This window comes from Chrysemys picta, unplaced genomic scaffold (assembly GCF_011386835.1).
Source record: "Chrysemys picta bellii isolate R12L10 unplaced genomic scaffold, ASM1138683v2 scaf407, whole genome shotgun sequence".
In the NCBI taxonomy this organism is placed as follows: domain Eukaryota; kingdom Metazoa; phylum Chordata; order Testudines; family Emydidae; genus Chrysemys; species Chrysemys picta.
Genome location: NW_027053114.1, coordinates 38,132 through 54,944, shown reverse-complemented (window position 1 = coordinate 54,944; position 16,813 = coordinate 38,132). Strand labels below are relative to the sequence as shown.

General features: G+C 51.1%; 1 protein-coding gene across 1 annotated transcript in view; it reads left to right on the top strand.

The window, feature by feature from the left end:
• The first annotated feature begins 1,921 nt into the window (after positions 1–1,921).
• Positions 1,922–16,813, top strand: part of LOC135978691 (patr class I histocompatibility antigen, A-2 alpha chain-like) — a 29,596-nt gene continuing 14,704 nt past the window's right edge. The window contains exons 1-2 of the mRNA XM_065579543.1: positions 1,922–2,681; positions 14,247–14,522. Coding sequence (XP_065435615.1) covers positions 2,564–2,681; positions 14,247–14,522 — 394 coding nt within the window. The 5' untranslated portion in view covers positions 1,922–2,563. The remainder of the gene's footprint in view (positions 2,682–14,246; positions 14,523–16,813) is intronic.

Below are 16,813 nucleotides of genomic sequence, written 5' to 3'. Positions count from 1 at the left end.
ACATGACTTATGAGGAGAGGCTAAGGGAACTGGGCTTATTTAGTCTGCAGAAGAGAAGAATGGGGGGGATTTGATAGCTGCTTTCAACTATCTGAAAGGGGGTTCCAAAGAGGATGGATCTAGACTGTTCTCAGTGGTAGCAGATGACCAAACAAGGAGCAATGGTCTCAAGTTGCAGTGGGGGAGGTCTTGTTTGGATATTAGGAAAAACTTTTTCACTAGTAGGGTGGTAAAGCACTAGAATGGGTTACCTGGGGAGCTGGTGGAATCTCCATCCTTAGAAGGTTTTTAAGGCCCTTCTTGACAAATCCCTGGCTGGGATGATTTAGTTGGTGTCGGTCCTTCTTTGAGCAGGGCATTGGACTAGATGACCTCCCAGGTCTCCTCAAACCCTAATCTTCTATGATTCTATGATCTTACAAAACTGGGTGACTGGGCAATAAAATGGTAGGTGAAATTCCGTGTGGATAAATGCAAAGTAATGCACATTTGAAAACATAATCCCAGTTTATACATATAAAGTGGTGGGATCTAAATTAGCTGTTACCACTCGAGAGATCTTGGAGTCATTGTGGATAGTTCTCTTAAAAACATGCATTCAATGTGGAGTTTCAGAGGGGTAGCCATGTTAGTTTGTTTCTGCAAAAACAGGGGGGAGTCCCATGGCACCTTAAAGACTAACAAATTTATTTGGGCATAAGTTTTCGTGGGCTGGAACCCACTTTGTCAGATGCATACACGAAAGCTTAGTCTTAAGGTACCACAGGACTCCTCGTTTTTTTCAATGCGCAGTGGCAATCAAATAAGCTAACAGAATGTTGAGAATCATTAGGAAAGTGATTGATAGAAAGACAGAAAATATCATATTGCCTCTATATAAATCCATGGTATGCCCACATCTTGAATACTGCATGCAGATGTAGTCATTCCATCAGAAAAAAGAAATATTGGAAAAAGTACAGAAAAGGGGAACAAAAATGGTTAGGGGTATGGAATGGCTGCTGCATGAGGAGAGATTAATAAGACTGGAACTTTTCAGCTTGGAAAAGAGATGACTGGGGGGATATAATGAAAGTCTATTTTTCCACAGAGGTTGTGGAAGTCATGGGATCTGTGACTTCCAACAAACTCCATGACTTCAGAACACGGCGGCCGGAAGCTGTGCGGTCCCCCTGCCACCTGTAGCAGCCGGGAGCGGTGGGGCGGCCTCCGTGGGTTGTGGGGGAACCAACTGCTCCCAGTTGCTGTGGGTGGCAGGGAGACCCAGAGCTCTGAGTGGGCTGCAGTTGCCTAGCCCGTGGGTGGTGTGTGGGTCACGCAGCTGAGCTCCCCATTTTGCCATGGATATTTTTAGTAAAAGTCACGGATGGGTCACGGGCTTCCGTGAGCTTTTCTTCGTTGCCCAGGACCTGTCCAGGTCTTATACTACAAATATCCATGATAAAATCATAGTCTTAATCAAGACTGGTATGGAGAAAGTGAATACCGAAGTGTTGTTTACCCCTTCACATAACACAAGAACTAGGGGTCACCCAAATAAATTAATAGGCAGCAGGTCTTTAAAACAAACAAAAGGAAGTATTTCTTCACACAACACACAGTCAACCAGTGGAACTCCTTTCCAGAGGACGTTGTGAAGGTCAAGACTATAACACGATTCAAAAAAGATCTAGCTAAGTTTATGGAGGATAGGTCCACCAATGGCTATTGGTCAGGATGGGCAGGGATGCTGTCCCTAGCCTCTGTTTGCCAGAAGCTGGGAATGGGCGACAGAGGATGGATCACTTGATGATTCCCTGTTCTGTTTATTCCTTCTGGGGCACCAGGCATTGGCCACTGTCAGAAGACAGGAGACTGGGCTAGATGCGCCTTTGGTCTGACCCAGTCTGGCCGTTCTTATGTTCTGAATAACTTACAGTAAATTCTGTGCACAGCCGGTGTCCTGGCTCCCACCTGTAGCTTGGACACATTCCCCTGCCCACCTTGCCTTCCCCAGCTTCAGCTCCTGCATCTCCTCTCCCCCAGTCCTCCTGCCCCACCCTCTCCCGTAACACCCCCTTCCTTTTCCCCACACCGCACTCCAGCCCTGCCCCTCCTCCTGGGCCCCCTCTCCTGCCTCACACTCCCCTGTACCCCCAGTACACTGTCCCCATATGCTCCCGTACTCCTCACATGCTCCAGCCCCCCTGTACCTCCCTACCCCTTCCTCTCCTCACTCCCCCTCCAGCCCTGCCTCCCTTTCTCCTTCTACCCCACCGTCTCTTTCTCCCCGGTCAGGCCGTTCTGTGAGCCCTTCCCCAGATCTCCCTCCCACAGGAGCCCTCCTAAGGGATGGCGCTGCCTCTCGCATATTGCCAGGGGCTCCTGGCAGGGTCTGGTTCAGTCTGACTCTCCCCTCCCCCAATCTCCCCCGTCTGGCCTGCACTCCAGGCGCATTTTGGACACTGTGGTGTCAGAGCCTGCCCCGGGGCTGCCCTGGTACAGCCGTGTTGTGTATGTGGACGATCAGCTCACCTATGTCTACACCAGTGGGACGAAGAGGGCGGAGCCCTACACACTGTGGATGGCGCAGAACGAGGGTTCGGAGTTCTGGGACGAGGTGACCTGGTGGGGACAGCGCTTCCAGAAATGGTACAACGCGAGTCTGAACACCCTGAGTCAGCTCTACAACTGGACCGAGGGTGAGTGAAGGACACAACACGACCAAGGGATGCAGGGAAATGGGGTGGGGGTTGGGAGTGTGGTTGATGTAAACAGGGTGAAGGGACACCGGGATGTGTGTTGGGGAGGGGACAGAGCCCAAAGGCGCATTTTCTCGCTGGAGTCAGTGTGAATGTGGGGGACAAAGGGATATGGGATGGGGGGAGGGGCTGCAGGATGGAGGGTCCATGCGAAAGAGATTTTTTGACACCCTCCAAAGTGGGACTCTCAGATTGTCCCCTCCCCAAACAGCCCAGACTTCTGCTACCAGTCCCACTTGCAGCTGCCTCTGCTGCCCTTCGGGGGGCCCCTTCCCACCCCCGCCCTTTTCCAGACATATATTTCCCAGACAGAGTGGCAGAGGTGCAAAAGCCAGAAGTTCCCAGCAGACCCGGCTAGTCCGACCTCCTGGTGATGCAGGCGAGAGAATCGCACCCAGCGATTTCTGGACAGGGGGGTTTGTTCCTCCTGGCTACAACAGTGACTCTGTCAGACCCTAAAGCTAGAACAGGGTTATGAGACGTCTTGTCTCAATTCCCAGATATCGAGTGATGGGGAACCCCAATATCGACAGCCCCAAGTGTTCAGACATCACGAGTCAGACCCCCAAAATCCTGAGTTTGGCTTAAGCGTTGTAAGTATTTTGGGAATAATACTGGAGCTTATTTTTATTTGCCCTCTGGTTTGAGCCCTTAGGGGACACATTTCTGGGGTTTTCCCTGCTGCTAGAAGGACTAGAAGTTACTGCTGTAAGAAAAGAGAGCTGAGACTTTCCCCTAATCCCATGAGTCCAGGAACTGGGGATTTATTAAAACCACCCACTATCATGAAACGCACAGTAAAGTCACAAGAGCAGGCCGTGCTGCATTCACCCCAGCCCTGGGGAGAAGCTGCTCACCAGTGAGCCTCCTTCATTGTTCACTTTGTCTTATTTCCAGAGTGAGTTTATCTCAGGTCAGACTCCGCAGAGTGTCATCAACTTGGGCTGGAGAGTTAGTGAGAGAATCAGCCCCTGCAACGTGCAGATTTCAGAGTAGCAGCCGTGTTAGTCTGTATCCGCAAAAAGAACAGGAGTACTTGTGGCACCTTAGAGACTAACAAATTTATTAGAGCATAAGTTTTCGTGGACTACAGCTAAATTTGTTAGTCTCTAAGGTGCCACAAGTACTCCTGTTCTTTCTGCAAAGTGCAGAGACTCCCGGGCTGCCTTACTGCTGGCAGCACAAACCCAGCACGGAGCCTCCGGGGTCAGGCAGGTTCCCCTGCACACTATCGATAGACGTGTACAGAGCCGTTCTTCCTGCTCAGTCCCTGATGTGGGGGGCTGTAGTCACCTGGCCAGGCCCCCGATTGTGCTGTCTCACTTAGCACGGGAATGATCCATAAGCGTTCAGTGCCTGGCGCTGCTGAACTGTCCCTGGCAGGTGACGGTCTCTCTGTCGTAATTGCTCCTCCCTTCCTGACAGGGGACTCGCGAGTGACAATCCCTGTTTTCCCCGTGTCAGTGGTACTGGCCTGTCACATTGGTGCTCACCCAGGAGTGTCCCCAGCCCCTTGTTGTAGCACCTCCAATCCCTCCTGGCTCCCAGCACTGACAGCAGCAATGAGAACTAATTCCTGTCCGGCCCTGGACACCTGGGTTTCTGGTGGCCCTGCCCCAGGACCAAGCGACAGCCTGGAGGGTTGCCAAGTGTCTGCCCCCCAGCCCGCCCCCTCTGTAGCTAGTTAAACCGTCTCCTGACTAGTCTCACCCATTGGTCCCCTGCTGCTGAGCCTGTCCAGCCTGACCTGTTCACACGGACACCAGCCTCCCCAGTGCTGAGAGAGGGGCTCCGCTCGCCTGCGCTGGGGAGCTGCTGTTTTGTTCCCACTGCCCCCTCCCCAAACCACTGTCCCTCCTGCCCTCCTCCCCCCATTTACCCCTCTTCCTCCCCCCATCCTGGGGCTGCCAGATAGCCAGAGACTGTCCTGAGTCCTGCATCTTGACCACCAAGTGTTCTCTCTAGCTGTGTCTGCCCCCAACACGCACATGGGGGAATTCGGGGTCTGGTCCCTCTGAGACCTCATCGGTGCCCTGTCACGGAGTGTGGGGGAACTCAGGGCCCTGCACCCCTGGCTTCCTGCGATTCACCATGACTCTTAGTCAGCCAGTAAAGCAGAATGTTTATTTAGATGACAGGGACACAGTCCAAGACAGGTCTTGCAGGCACAGACCACAGGATACCCCTCAGTTAGGTCCATCTTGGGGTCCTCGGGCACCCCAGCCCCCTTGGGAGGTCAGAGCCCTCTCTGCTTCCCAGCCACCTCACCAGCCAGCTTCCGAGACTCTCCTTCAGCGACCCCTCCCACAGCCTTTGTTCAGTTTCCCAGGCAAAGGTCTCACCTGGCCTCTAACCCCTTCCTGGGTTCTCATGTTACATGCTCAGGTATTCTCCGTTGGTCAGTGTCCCATCCCCCCATTGCAGACTATCCTAGCCACACTCCCCTGTCAGCATTCACAGACCACATTAAGAACAGTCCCAGTTCGTCACATGCCCCACCCTGCTTATCCCTGTGGAGTGCAGCACGGAGGAGAAGAGGGGTGGGTGGGGAGGGCTGACCCACCCCACTCCTCTTGGGCACCTGGCTTGGGATCTCTGCGTGTCTGTGACCAGCCGCCCTGCATCTCTCCAGATTCTCAGTGGTTCTCTCGTTACTCCATCCCTTTTCACCTCAGTTGTTTTCTCACTTTTTGACTTTAGTTGATTGGTATAAATCAGCAGTGTCCAATAGAAATTCGATGCTAGCCACACTTGTGGTTTTGAATTTTTCTTATTAGCCACATTACAAAAAAGCCACATGCATTAGCCACAATTCAATAGCCTATTAGCCACCTGTGGCTAGTGGCGAACGTATTGGACACCACTGATATAAATAGTTAGTTGGACTCTTCTAGCAGAGTTTCTTCTGCTCCTGAAACTGGGCATGTCTCGGTCTCCGGGCTTCAAACCCGGTGCCTCCTGTGGCAAGCTCATGCCTTTGAGCGACCTGCACTCCAGCTGTCTAAAGTGCTTGGATGAGACTCCTATGGCGGATCGCTGTCAGCTCTTCCACCAGTTCAGTCCACATCTGAAAAAGGACAGGGAGGCCAGGCTGAAGTTGTGACGGGTTTGGTCACAGAGACTCCCCTTGAGACTGTCACTCCATGTCCTGGGATACCACTGAGAACAACCCTCCTACCCGAACAGGTTTCCCTCCACTCCCGTCTTGCTGAGTTAGACACACCAGTCACCTCCAGCACAGACACAGAGGTTGGGCCACAGAAACAGATTCACTCAGCCCAGGGGCTTCTCAGTTAACAGGGACTTTCCCAGCACTCAGTATTCAACCTTTTTGGGAGCCCAAACCCCAAATAAATCCCTTTTACTCTATATAAAGCTTATACAGGATAAATTCATAAATTGTCCACCCTCTATAACACTGATCGAGAGATATGCACAACTGTTTGCTCCCCCAGGTATTAATCACTTACTCTGGGTTTATTAATAAACAAAAGTGATTTTATTAAGTATAGAAAATAGGATTTAAGTGATTTCAAGTAATAGACAGAACAAAGTAAGTAACAGAGCAAATTGAAACAAAACACTCAAGTCTAAGCCTAATACATTAAGAAACTGATTACAGGAAATATATCATCCTCAAAGATGTTCCAATAAGTTTACTTCACAGACTGGACTCTTTCCTAGTCTGGGCCCAATCCTTTCCCCTGGTACAGTCTTTGTTAGATCCAGCAGACATCTCATTTGATAAGCAGGGGTTTTCTCATGACTGGCACCCCCTTTTATAACCTTGGCACAAGGTGGGAATCTTTTCTCTTTCTGGGTCCCTGCCCCTCTTGCTAAATGGAAAAGTACCAGATTTAAGATGGATTTCACTACCAGGTGACATGGTCAAGTCTCCATTCCTCCTTGGTTGGCCCCCATGTACACAGGAAGGCTTTCAGGTAAATAAATCATTTACCATCAATTGCCCTAATCAATGGGAGCCATCAAGTTCCCAATGCCCCATTGACGGCCCTCACCTGGTGTGACTACAACCGTGATAGAAGTTTGTCTTATTTCCCCAATTCCAGACATAGAAATAATACATGCAAACAAATAGGATGAACACACTCAGTAGATTACAAGCTTTCTAATGACATCATACAAGAGACGTTTTGCATAAAGCATATTCCAGTTACATCATATTCACATTCATAATCATATTTCCATAAAGTATGTGGAGTGCAACATCACGATCCTTAATCCTGAGTGCCAAAGTGGGTCTCTGACCCATTCTAGACCTGCAACATCTCAAAGACTGAAGTTGTGCATTGTCTCCATCATTCCTTCCCTGGATGTAGGGGACTGGGACGCCACCCTCGGTTTGAAAGATGCCTATTTCCACACCTCTATTTTCCGAGGCCCCAGAAGGTTTCTTGGGATCGTTGTGAACCAGACTCATTCCCAGTTTACCATCCTCCCGTTCAGCCTGTCAGCAGCCTAATGGGTCTTTATGAAATGCTGGTAATAGTGGCAGCCTTCCTGAGAAGGTGAGGGGTGCATGTGTATCTGTACCTCAGTGACTGGCTGGTCAATGACCAGTCCAATCCCAGGTGAAAGCCAGCATCCACCTCGTCCAAACAACCTGGGCCTGCTGATAAACGAGCAGAAGCCAACACTCCTCCCGGCTCAGAGGATAGTGTTTATCGGAGCGTTGCTCAATTCTACCCAGGCCAGGGCCTTCCTCCCAGGAGCCCACTCAGGCTGTTGGGTCACATGGGTCGCGTGCCTATACGAGGTGTGGTATGCGAGGTTGCACCTCAGACCCCTACAGGCTTGGCTGGCCTCAGTGTACCAGCCAAACAGCCATCATTTGGACTCGGTGCTCACAGTGCCTGCCCATCTTTGGCACCTCACGACACAAGGTCAGTGGTCCCGGCAGCAACTCTTGCTATGGATAAACGTCAGAGAGCTCAGAGCGGTTGGCCTAGCATGTCAGGTGTTGTTACCCACCATTGCAAGCAAGGTGGTGCAAGTTCTTACAGACAATATGGCAGCCATGTTTTACATCAACAGGCAGAGAGCGGCCCGCTCTTCTCCCCACTGTGTCAGGAGGCCATTTGCTTGTGGGAGTTCTTCATAAAGCACTCAATCCACCTCAAAGCTTCTCCCCTTTCGGGAGCCCAGAACAAGCTGGCAACTCAGATCTTCTCACCATGAATGGTCCCTATGCCCCAACATAGCAAGGACCATTTTCCAGTGGTGGGTACTCCCCTCGTAGACCTGTTCATGACCAGACAGAACAGGAAATGTCTGCCGTTCTGCTGTCTGCGTGACTGCAACCCGGGCTCACTCACAGATGTCGTCTTACTCCCTTGGAGAAATCACCTGTTCTGCGCCTTTCCCCTCTCCCCCCAATTCCTTTTGTGCACAAGATCTTGCTGAAGATCAAGAGCGAAGGTTATTCTCATAGCCTCAGCCTGGCCACATCAACACTAGTTTGGCTTATTTCTAGACCTGTCAGTAGCAACTCCAATGCTGCTCCCTCCCCTTCTGGACCTGATCTCGCAAGATCGCGGCCAAATGCTCCATCTGCCTGACAGGTCCATGTTTAAACCTGCAGAACTGGCCTGTTCGGAGGAGGTCTGCTAGGTTTTGCTAGGCAGTAGGAATCCAATTACCAGAGCTACTTACCTTGCCAAGTGGAAGCGTTTCTCCATTTGGTCTACCCTGCAAGGCCTCTCACCGGGGTGCCAGAATCTCCCTATGAGTGTGGGGGGGCTACCGGTGCTGAAACTGTGACTCCGCCTCTTCCCCAATTTCCCCCCACACCCCCCCGCTTCACCTCTTCTCCTCAGGCTCTGCCCACTCCTCCCCTTCCCCTCCCCCTGCTGCTAATGTGGCAGGGCCATGGCCCCTTGGTCCCCCTGTTCCGGCACCCCTGCCTCCTCACCCACTGAGTCATCTTTCAGATGAAGCAGATACTCCAGAACCGTCTGGGAACAGCCAGGTCTAGCGATTTCATCCGTTAAGGTACACCTAGGAGCGATCTCCTCATTCTACCCCTGCTGGGTGGTCAGTCAGGTTTTTCACATGAAATGTCCATTCCCTTCCTCGAGGGCTTTGAAAGGCTGTACCCACAAATCTGGGAACCCATCTGTGATAAATGAGTGGGGGTAGCACCCCAACCATTCAGTAGCTATAGAATCCTCCTTAGCAGCTGTACCCTAACTGCCTTACCTGTAAAGAGTTAAGAGGTAAGCTTAAAATGAGTTGGCACCTGACCAGGGGAACCAGTAAGGAAGCTGTACCCTCTCAAAGTGGGGAAAAGTGCTGGGTGTGTGGGTCTTTTGTTCTCTTGGCTGCAGAGGGACAGGGCAGTACTTATGCCGTAAAAAGCTCTGGGCCAGGTATGAAAAATCATCAGGATCATACCTAGAAACTACTCATTTGGAACCACCGATATGGAAGTTGTCAGGGTTCCCTCCCCACTCTAAACTCTAGGGTAAAGACGTGGGGACCCGCATGAAGAGCTCCTAAGCTTTTTCTACCAGCTTAGGTTAAAACCCCCAAGGTACAAAATTCCCTGCACCCTGAGAAATGCTTCTCACTGCCACCATCAAGTGTTTTAAACAGGAATCCGGGAAAGGAACCACTTGAAGTTCCCCTTCCCCCCAAAATACCCTCTCAAGCCTGTACACCCCCTTTCCTGGGAAGCTTGAGAATAATCTCCTAACCAATTGGTTACACCGTGATCTAAAAATCCACTCCCGGGGTTTTAAAACCATAGAAAACAGTCAGGTTCTTAAAAGAAGGATTTTATTAAAACAAAGAAGGTAAAATCAGGATGGTAACTATTTTACAGGGTACTCAATTTCCAAACTCCGAGGGATTCCCCCTCTGGACAAAACCTTAAAGTTACAGAAAAAAACAGGAATAACCCTTCCCTCTAACACAGGGAAAACTCACCAAGCAAAACAAACAGAAACCTACTCGCAATGCTGACTAAACTTACTTTAGAAAAGTGACGTTTGGTGAGAAGATGACTGGTTGAGGAGATTGATTTTCTGCAGGTACTTCTTGTCTCCCAAGATCACTCTGACTCAGACAAAGAGCCACACACAAAGTCTTCCCCCTCCCAAGATTTGAAAGTATCTTGTCCCCTTATTGGTCAGATGCCAGCCAGGTCAGGTGTCAGTCTGGCTACCTGAATTTCTTAACCCTTTACTGGTAAGAGGATTGTATAGCACTGCATCAGACCCTCTCCCCCGTCCCTTTATATTTATGACAGAAGTAGAACAAGAAATGTTCAGGTAGACACGATTAGGCCGATCTCTTTTTATGGCTTGTGGATTCCGGTGTGCTAACCCCACGTGCTTTTGTTTTGTTCTAACCTTTAAACTGGATCCCAAGAAAGCTACTCTTGGTGATTAATCCTTGCAGTTGCTCTTTTAAGATCTAGCAATAACCTAAGTTTTCCAAGGGTGTTTTCTTTCTTTTTTTTAAATAAAATTTCCTTTTTGTAAGAACATGACTGGATTTCTGTGTCTTATGAGGTAAAGAGGTTGTGCATATATTAATCAGCTAATACAACCGCTGGGTTCTCCTTTTCTTTTGTTTCCTTTCTTGGCTTTCCCGAAGAAGGGGTGGAAAAGCCGAGGGGCCCCAGAAAAACTTCCCAAGAGAGTTCTTCTGGATTGGCAAAAGGCAGATTTTCACTTGGGTGGTGGCAGCATTACCAGGCTGGAGTGGCCAGTATTAATTTTTCGAGTCCTTGCAGGCTCCCACCTTCTGCACTCGAAATGCCAGAGTGGGGAATCAGCCTTGACAACATCCCCCTGGGAGACTTAAACCTGGTCATGTCAGAGCTCACGGGGCCTCCCTTTGAGCCTCTAGCATTGTGCCCTCTGTTGGACCTTTCCTAGAAGGTCGCCTTTCTGGTAGCAATTACCTCAGTCAGGAGGGTCTCGGAGATGAGAGCTCTTATGTCAAAACCTCCATATACAGTGTTCTTTAACGACAAGGCAGTGGCGTAGCCAGGTTAAGAGCACGGGGAGCGGAGCTAAAAAAAGGCACCGGGAGCAAAAAGTGTCGGGAGAAAAAAAGGCGCTGGGAGCAAAAAAAAATGCTCCACTCCGGCAGCAGCGCAGGAGTAGGGTTACCATATTTCAACAATCAAAAAAGAGGACGGGAGGAGCCCCGCCCTAGCCCCGCCCCCATCCTGTCCTAGCCCCGCCCCTGCCCCTTCCACTCCCTCCCACTTCCTGCCCCCTCAGAACCCCCAACCCTCCCCCCCACTCCTTGTCCCCTGACTGCCCCCCAGGACTCCACCCCCTCCCTAAGCCTCCCTGCCTCTTGTCCCCTGACTGCCCCCTCCTGAGACCTTCCCCACATCCTAACTGGCGCCCTAGGACCCTACCCCCTACCTGTCCCCTGACTGCCCCAACCCTTATCCACACCCCCACCCCCTGACAGCCCCCCCCAGAACTCCTGACCCATCTAAACCCCTCTGCTCCCTGTCCCCTGACTGCCCCCTCCTGGGACCCCTGCTCCTAACTGCCCTCCAGAACCCCACCTCCTACCTAAGCCTCCCTGCTCCTTATCCCCTAACTGCCCCTTCCTAAGACCCCCCCAACTACCCCCCAGGACCCTACCTCCTACCTGTACCCTGACTGCCCAAAACCTTATCCACTCTCCCCCAGAAAGTCTGCCCCGAACTCCCGGACCCCCCCCCCCCGCTCCTTGTCCCCTGACTGCCCCCTCCTGGGACCCCTGCTCCTAACTGCCCTCCAGAACCCCACCCCCTACCTAAGCCTCCCTGTTCCTTGTCCCCTAACTGCCCCCTCCTGAGACCCCCCCACCTGTACCCTGACTGCCCAAAACCTTACACCCCCAACCCCCAGACAGCCCCACCCAGAACTCCCAAACACCCCCCCCCGCTCCTTGTCCCCTAACTGTCCCCTGAGACCCCCCCCACCTGTACCCTGACTGCCCAAAACCTTACACCCCCAACCCCCAGACAGCCCCACCCAGAACTCCCAAACACCCCCCCCCCGCTCCTTGTCCCCTAACTGTCCCCTGAGACCCCCCCCACCTGTACCCTGACTACCCAAAACCTTACACCCCCAACCCCCAGACAGCCCCCCCCCGAACTCCCTGACCCATCCAACCCTCCCCCCTGCTCCCTGTCTCTTGATTACCCCCCCCCCGAACCTCCCTGCCGCTTCTCTGGCCCCCGGCCCCCTTACTGTGCTGCAGTAAACACAGCGGGGGGGGGGGGGGGGGGAGAAGCATGCTCTGAGCTCCAGGCGAACGGCCGGCGATCTGTGAGTGCAGGGCGGGCGGGGGAGGAGGGGAGTGGTGTCAAGTTTCAGGAGGGAGGAGCGGGGAAGTGCAGCTCTGGCTCTGGCTTTTGGAGCACCGGCTGCCCTGTTAGCCGCGTGCACGCTCTGCATGGGGGGGGGGGGGGGAGGAGAGGAGGGGAAGTCCGGACATTGACAAATTCCCCCCGGACGCTATTTTTAACCTGAAAAAGCCGGACATGTCCGGGGGAATCCGGACGAATGGTAACCCTACGCAGGAGCAAAAGGCGTCGGAGCACAAAAAAGGCGCAGCTTCTGCTCAGTGGGGGAGCGGCCGCTCCCCCTGCTCCCCCCCAACCCGGCTACGCTACTGCGACAAGGTACAACGTTGCCGCCACCCCGTGTTCCTCCCAAAGGTAATCTTGGAGTTTCATAGTAATCAGGGTATTTTCCTGCCCATTCCCTTCCTCAAGCCGCACAAGAATAGGGAGGAATGACATCTCCACCCTCTGGATGTTAGGCAGGTGTCCTAAGCTGATCCATAAATCCACACCGCTCTGATAGGATGAAAACCCTACCCCTTTTGGCTCAGAGAATTTCATTGTGGATTACATTGTGCATTCACATGTGCTACGAGCAGGCAGGTGTCCCACCACCTGCCTTCCTTGCGGCCCATTCTGTGAGAGCACAAGCTTCCTCAGTGGCGTTCATGGCCCAGTCCTGATCCAGGACATTTGCAGAGCAGCGACCTGGGCGTCAATATATACTTTTTCTTCCAACTACGCCATTACCCACTCAGTGAGAGATGACACTGGGTTTGGTTGGGCAGTATTGTAATCCATGTGTCCATGAACTCCGAGCCCACCTCTTACGGTATTGCTTGGGAGTCCCCGAACGTGGAAGGGACATGTGCAAACAGTTGAAAAAGAAAAAATGGTTACTAACCTTTCTGTAGCTGTTGTTACTTTTAATGTTTTCCACAAGTGATTAGTGATTTTTGGGTGTCTGATGTTCAGAGGCCGGGTGCTCCCACTTTCTGATCTGGCCCCTTTAAAGGGTCTCAGTTAGGCACCCAAAATCACTAGTCATTGCTGAAACTCTTGGCATTTACCTCGATGTATCTAATGCAGGGTGAGGGAGGGGTGAAAATATTTGGGACCCTGTGTGAGTTATTTTTGTGCCCCAACATTCTACCCAGTTTGCCAAGCTAGGGGTCTGATCCTTTCCCCACATTTCAGTCTTCCTCGTGATCCCCACACTGTTCTCTGTTCACCACAGCCTCTCTCCCGCTCCCCTACATTCTCCTTCCTGTCCCAATCCCCCTTCCCTCCCCCCCAGTCTCCCTCCCTGCCTCCTATCAGCCCAGGGGTGGGTCCATTAACTGAGTCTGCTCTTGGTTGTGTGCGAGATGGGGGCCGTTGTGAAGATTAGCCTGGCTGTAGGAAAATGGTGGCTAGCTGAACTAAGGGCCGTCAGTGGCCTGATCCTCACAGGGAATCACCTTGAGACAGTGGCCATGTGAAAAAGAGGCCAAGCATATGAAGTTGGTTCTTTGCCATTCCTAGACTGAGTTGGGGGCACGGAGAAGATGGGGCAGGGAAACAGAGTGACCCTGGGCATTCTGTGAGGTCATTAAACCAGAGCAGAGGTTAGTGTGGGGGACAGACCTGTACCCCCTCCTCACAGGGGAATGGGGGTACTGTCAATGACGGAGGTGGGGGGCCAAGTGATCCTGAGGACCCTGCAAAGTTAATACAACCAGAGCAGAAGAGAGTGGGGTACAGACACCCTGAACTCCCTCTCTTCTCCAGAATGACCCTGACTACGAGAACTGGGGGGATCCTCAGAGAGCAGAAGAGAGCTGGAGGGGATAGATCCCTGCAATATCTGGAGTACTCCCTTTGGGATTATGCCACCCTGCTCCTCCTGCAGGGAACATACAAGAACAAGCAGCAGTGAGGTACTCCTTGAAGGTTGTGAGCTCTCTGCAGTGGGGGCTCTTTAGTGTACAAGACCCAACAGATGGAGAGGGTGCCCCCTGCGGGTTTGGGTTCCCCCCTGAAAGGAGCTGGGAGGGTGTAGGACCCAACAGCATAAGTGGGAACCCCATTTCTCAGGGGAGGGAGGGCCCAGTAGCAAGAAGAAGAACCACTGGGCTACCTGCAGTGGGCTCTTGGTGAGATTTTCAGAGAGAGACTGCTTCTGACCCTCAGCTGTGTTTCAGGGTTTCACATCATCCAGACGATATACGGCTGTGATCTCCGGGAAGACAACAGCATTCAGGGGTTTTACCAGGATTCATATGACGGACGAGACTTTCTTACCTTCGATAAGGAGACCATGACTTGGGTAGCAGCAGATATTGGGGCTCAGATCACCAAGAGGAGATGGGAGGCTGAAGTAAATGACAACCAGCAGTGGAAACGCTACGTGGAGGGGAATTGTATTTCCTGGCTAAGGAGTGCTCTAGAGTACGGGAAGGAGACTCTACAGAGGAAAGGTAAGGCGGGGGACAAGCCCCACCTAGGGGGACACTACTGGCTACATCTCCATTCCCCAGCCCCAGTTCCAAACTGGAGCAGGTGGGTAGGGGGATATTCAGCGAACCTTGCACCAGGGATAGGTGGGGAAACAACCCCTTCCCCATCAGTTCTGCTGGAAAAAAAGATAAGAAATTGAAAATGTTAAAAGCAGTTCACTGTAGAGAAGCTGCATCTCCAGAGCCACTTGACCAAATGAGCGCAACTTCACATCACAAATTCTACCTCTTCCTCTGATGTGACACAGCCGTTATCAAGGCAATCTGCCTGTGCTTGTGCATGTTAGAGCACTCTGCTTAATTATGGAAGTGCCACTTCTATGGACACCAGCTTCATTCACCATGTAATTCTTCCCCATTCACTGTCTGTACCATCATATTTCTTGTGTTGCCCCCAGCCCGTGTTCCATCAATGATGGTAGCTTTGTCCTTGTTGCCAAACTTCTCCTACAGTCATTTATGTGCTTCCTTCCATGCCATTCCCTACATGTGGAATTGCCCTCCCCATACTAACCTGGAAGAAGGCTCCCCTTGTCCTTAAAGTTTTCCCCCTCAAGACCTACCTTTGCTACAACACTTTCATACTTACTTTTCGATTCTTTTATCAATAAGGCACCAGATAATCACACTCAAATTTATTACCAGCTTTTTAGTTAAAGATTAATCACAAACATAGAAGGGAAGAGGTTAAATGCTTTAACACTCCAACTCAGGAGGACAGTCTGCTTCAAAATGTTAACTCACTATTACCCGTTTATGTACCTTGTCTGTTACCATATACACACATTTCCCAGATTAGTTAGCATCATTACACACCCTGATCTTTCCCTTCCCAAACAGTTTGCACTTGCTGTTCAAGGTTACTTGAAATTTCTACCCAGTTTTTTGCAACAATTATACTAATTGCTTATTTCCCTCACAAACCTCAGCAGAACATTATCTTGTCCTTTGCCATCTTTACAAATGCCAACAAGAAAAATCCATACACAGCATTGTAATGTGTATTTCAGTGCCAGGGGGCTGGGAAACTGATTTTTCAATATTAGCATAATTCCTTTTGAAATCCATAATACTGGGGTAAATAGATTTGGTAACAACCTACAAGAAATTAGCCAATTCATATTAGCTCGTTTGAGGGGCAATTTAGCACTGTGTGTCACTTTTTGTTTAATGGGCCCTTTCCATCTCTAATTGGTCAGTTTATTCAGTCCAGTTTTTGCTCCCTGGCCAGGGCAAGATTCTTCTCTCTTTCAAATCCAGGGACTGAGAGGAGATGGGTACAAACCTAGTGTGTGATTGACACCTGTATCTGGAGTTTAGTGAAGCCTGTCAAGGTATTTGTGTCTCTGTGGTTTGGAGCAGAGGCCAGGTCAGGGACCTGGATTCAGGATTCACCGTTGCTGATACTGTGAATTCAGCACAGAAATCCTCTAACATGGTGGTTCTCTCTCATCAGAAGGATTCTGTCTCATGGATTCTCATCCTCTCCCACTGCTCAGGTCTCAGAATTTCATGCTGCAAAGCTCTAGAAAATGCTGCCTGGATTAGAGCTTGAAAACACCTCACTTGAGTTTCTTCTTTTTCCCAGTGTGCCCAACAGCTAGAGTGAGCGACAGGTCATCTCGTGACGGCCTCACCACCCTCTCCTGTAAGGTCAGTGGATTCTACCCCCGGGACATCACCGTGACCTGACTGAAAAATGGGGAGAGCAGACAGCAGGAGACCTACTCTGAAGGCATCCTACCCAATGGGGATGGGACCTACCAGACCTGGGTGACAATGGAGATTTGATCCCAAGATCAAAGCCCATTATTCATGTCACGTGGAGCATGAAAGCCTGTTAGAGCCACTCTCTGTCTCCTGGGGTAAGGAGTTTGTGTGTTTGTCTGTTTTCCTAGTGGGAGAGGGGGAATCCATTAAACTCAACCCCTGAAAAATTCTCATTCGGATTTATAGGCTGAAGCTGGACTTTCTCAGGGTCTGTGAGGCCCTGTCCTCTTTGGCTCTGTCCCCCTGCAGTCAAGTTCTTGTGCTAGAGCTGGGACCCACAGTGCCTGGGGCTCATGTCTTGCTCTCCAGTTTGCTGCCTCTGGGGCTGTTGGATACATCTCAGCAATACAGTGTCTCTGAAGGGAGAAGATTAACAACGAGACATTAAGGCCTGAAGGGATCATTCTAATCATCTGATCTGTGCTCCTGCCTAGTCCAGGGCAGGGGGGAATCACAGTCTGGCCATCTGTGGGCAAACCAGC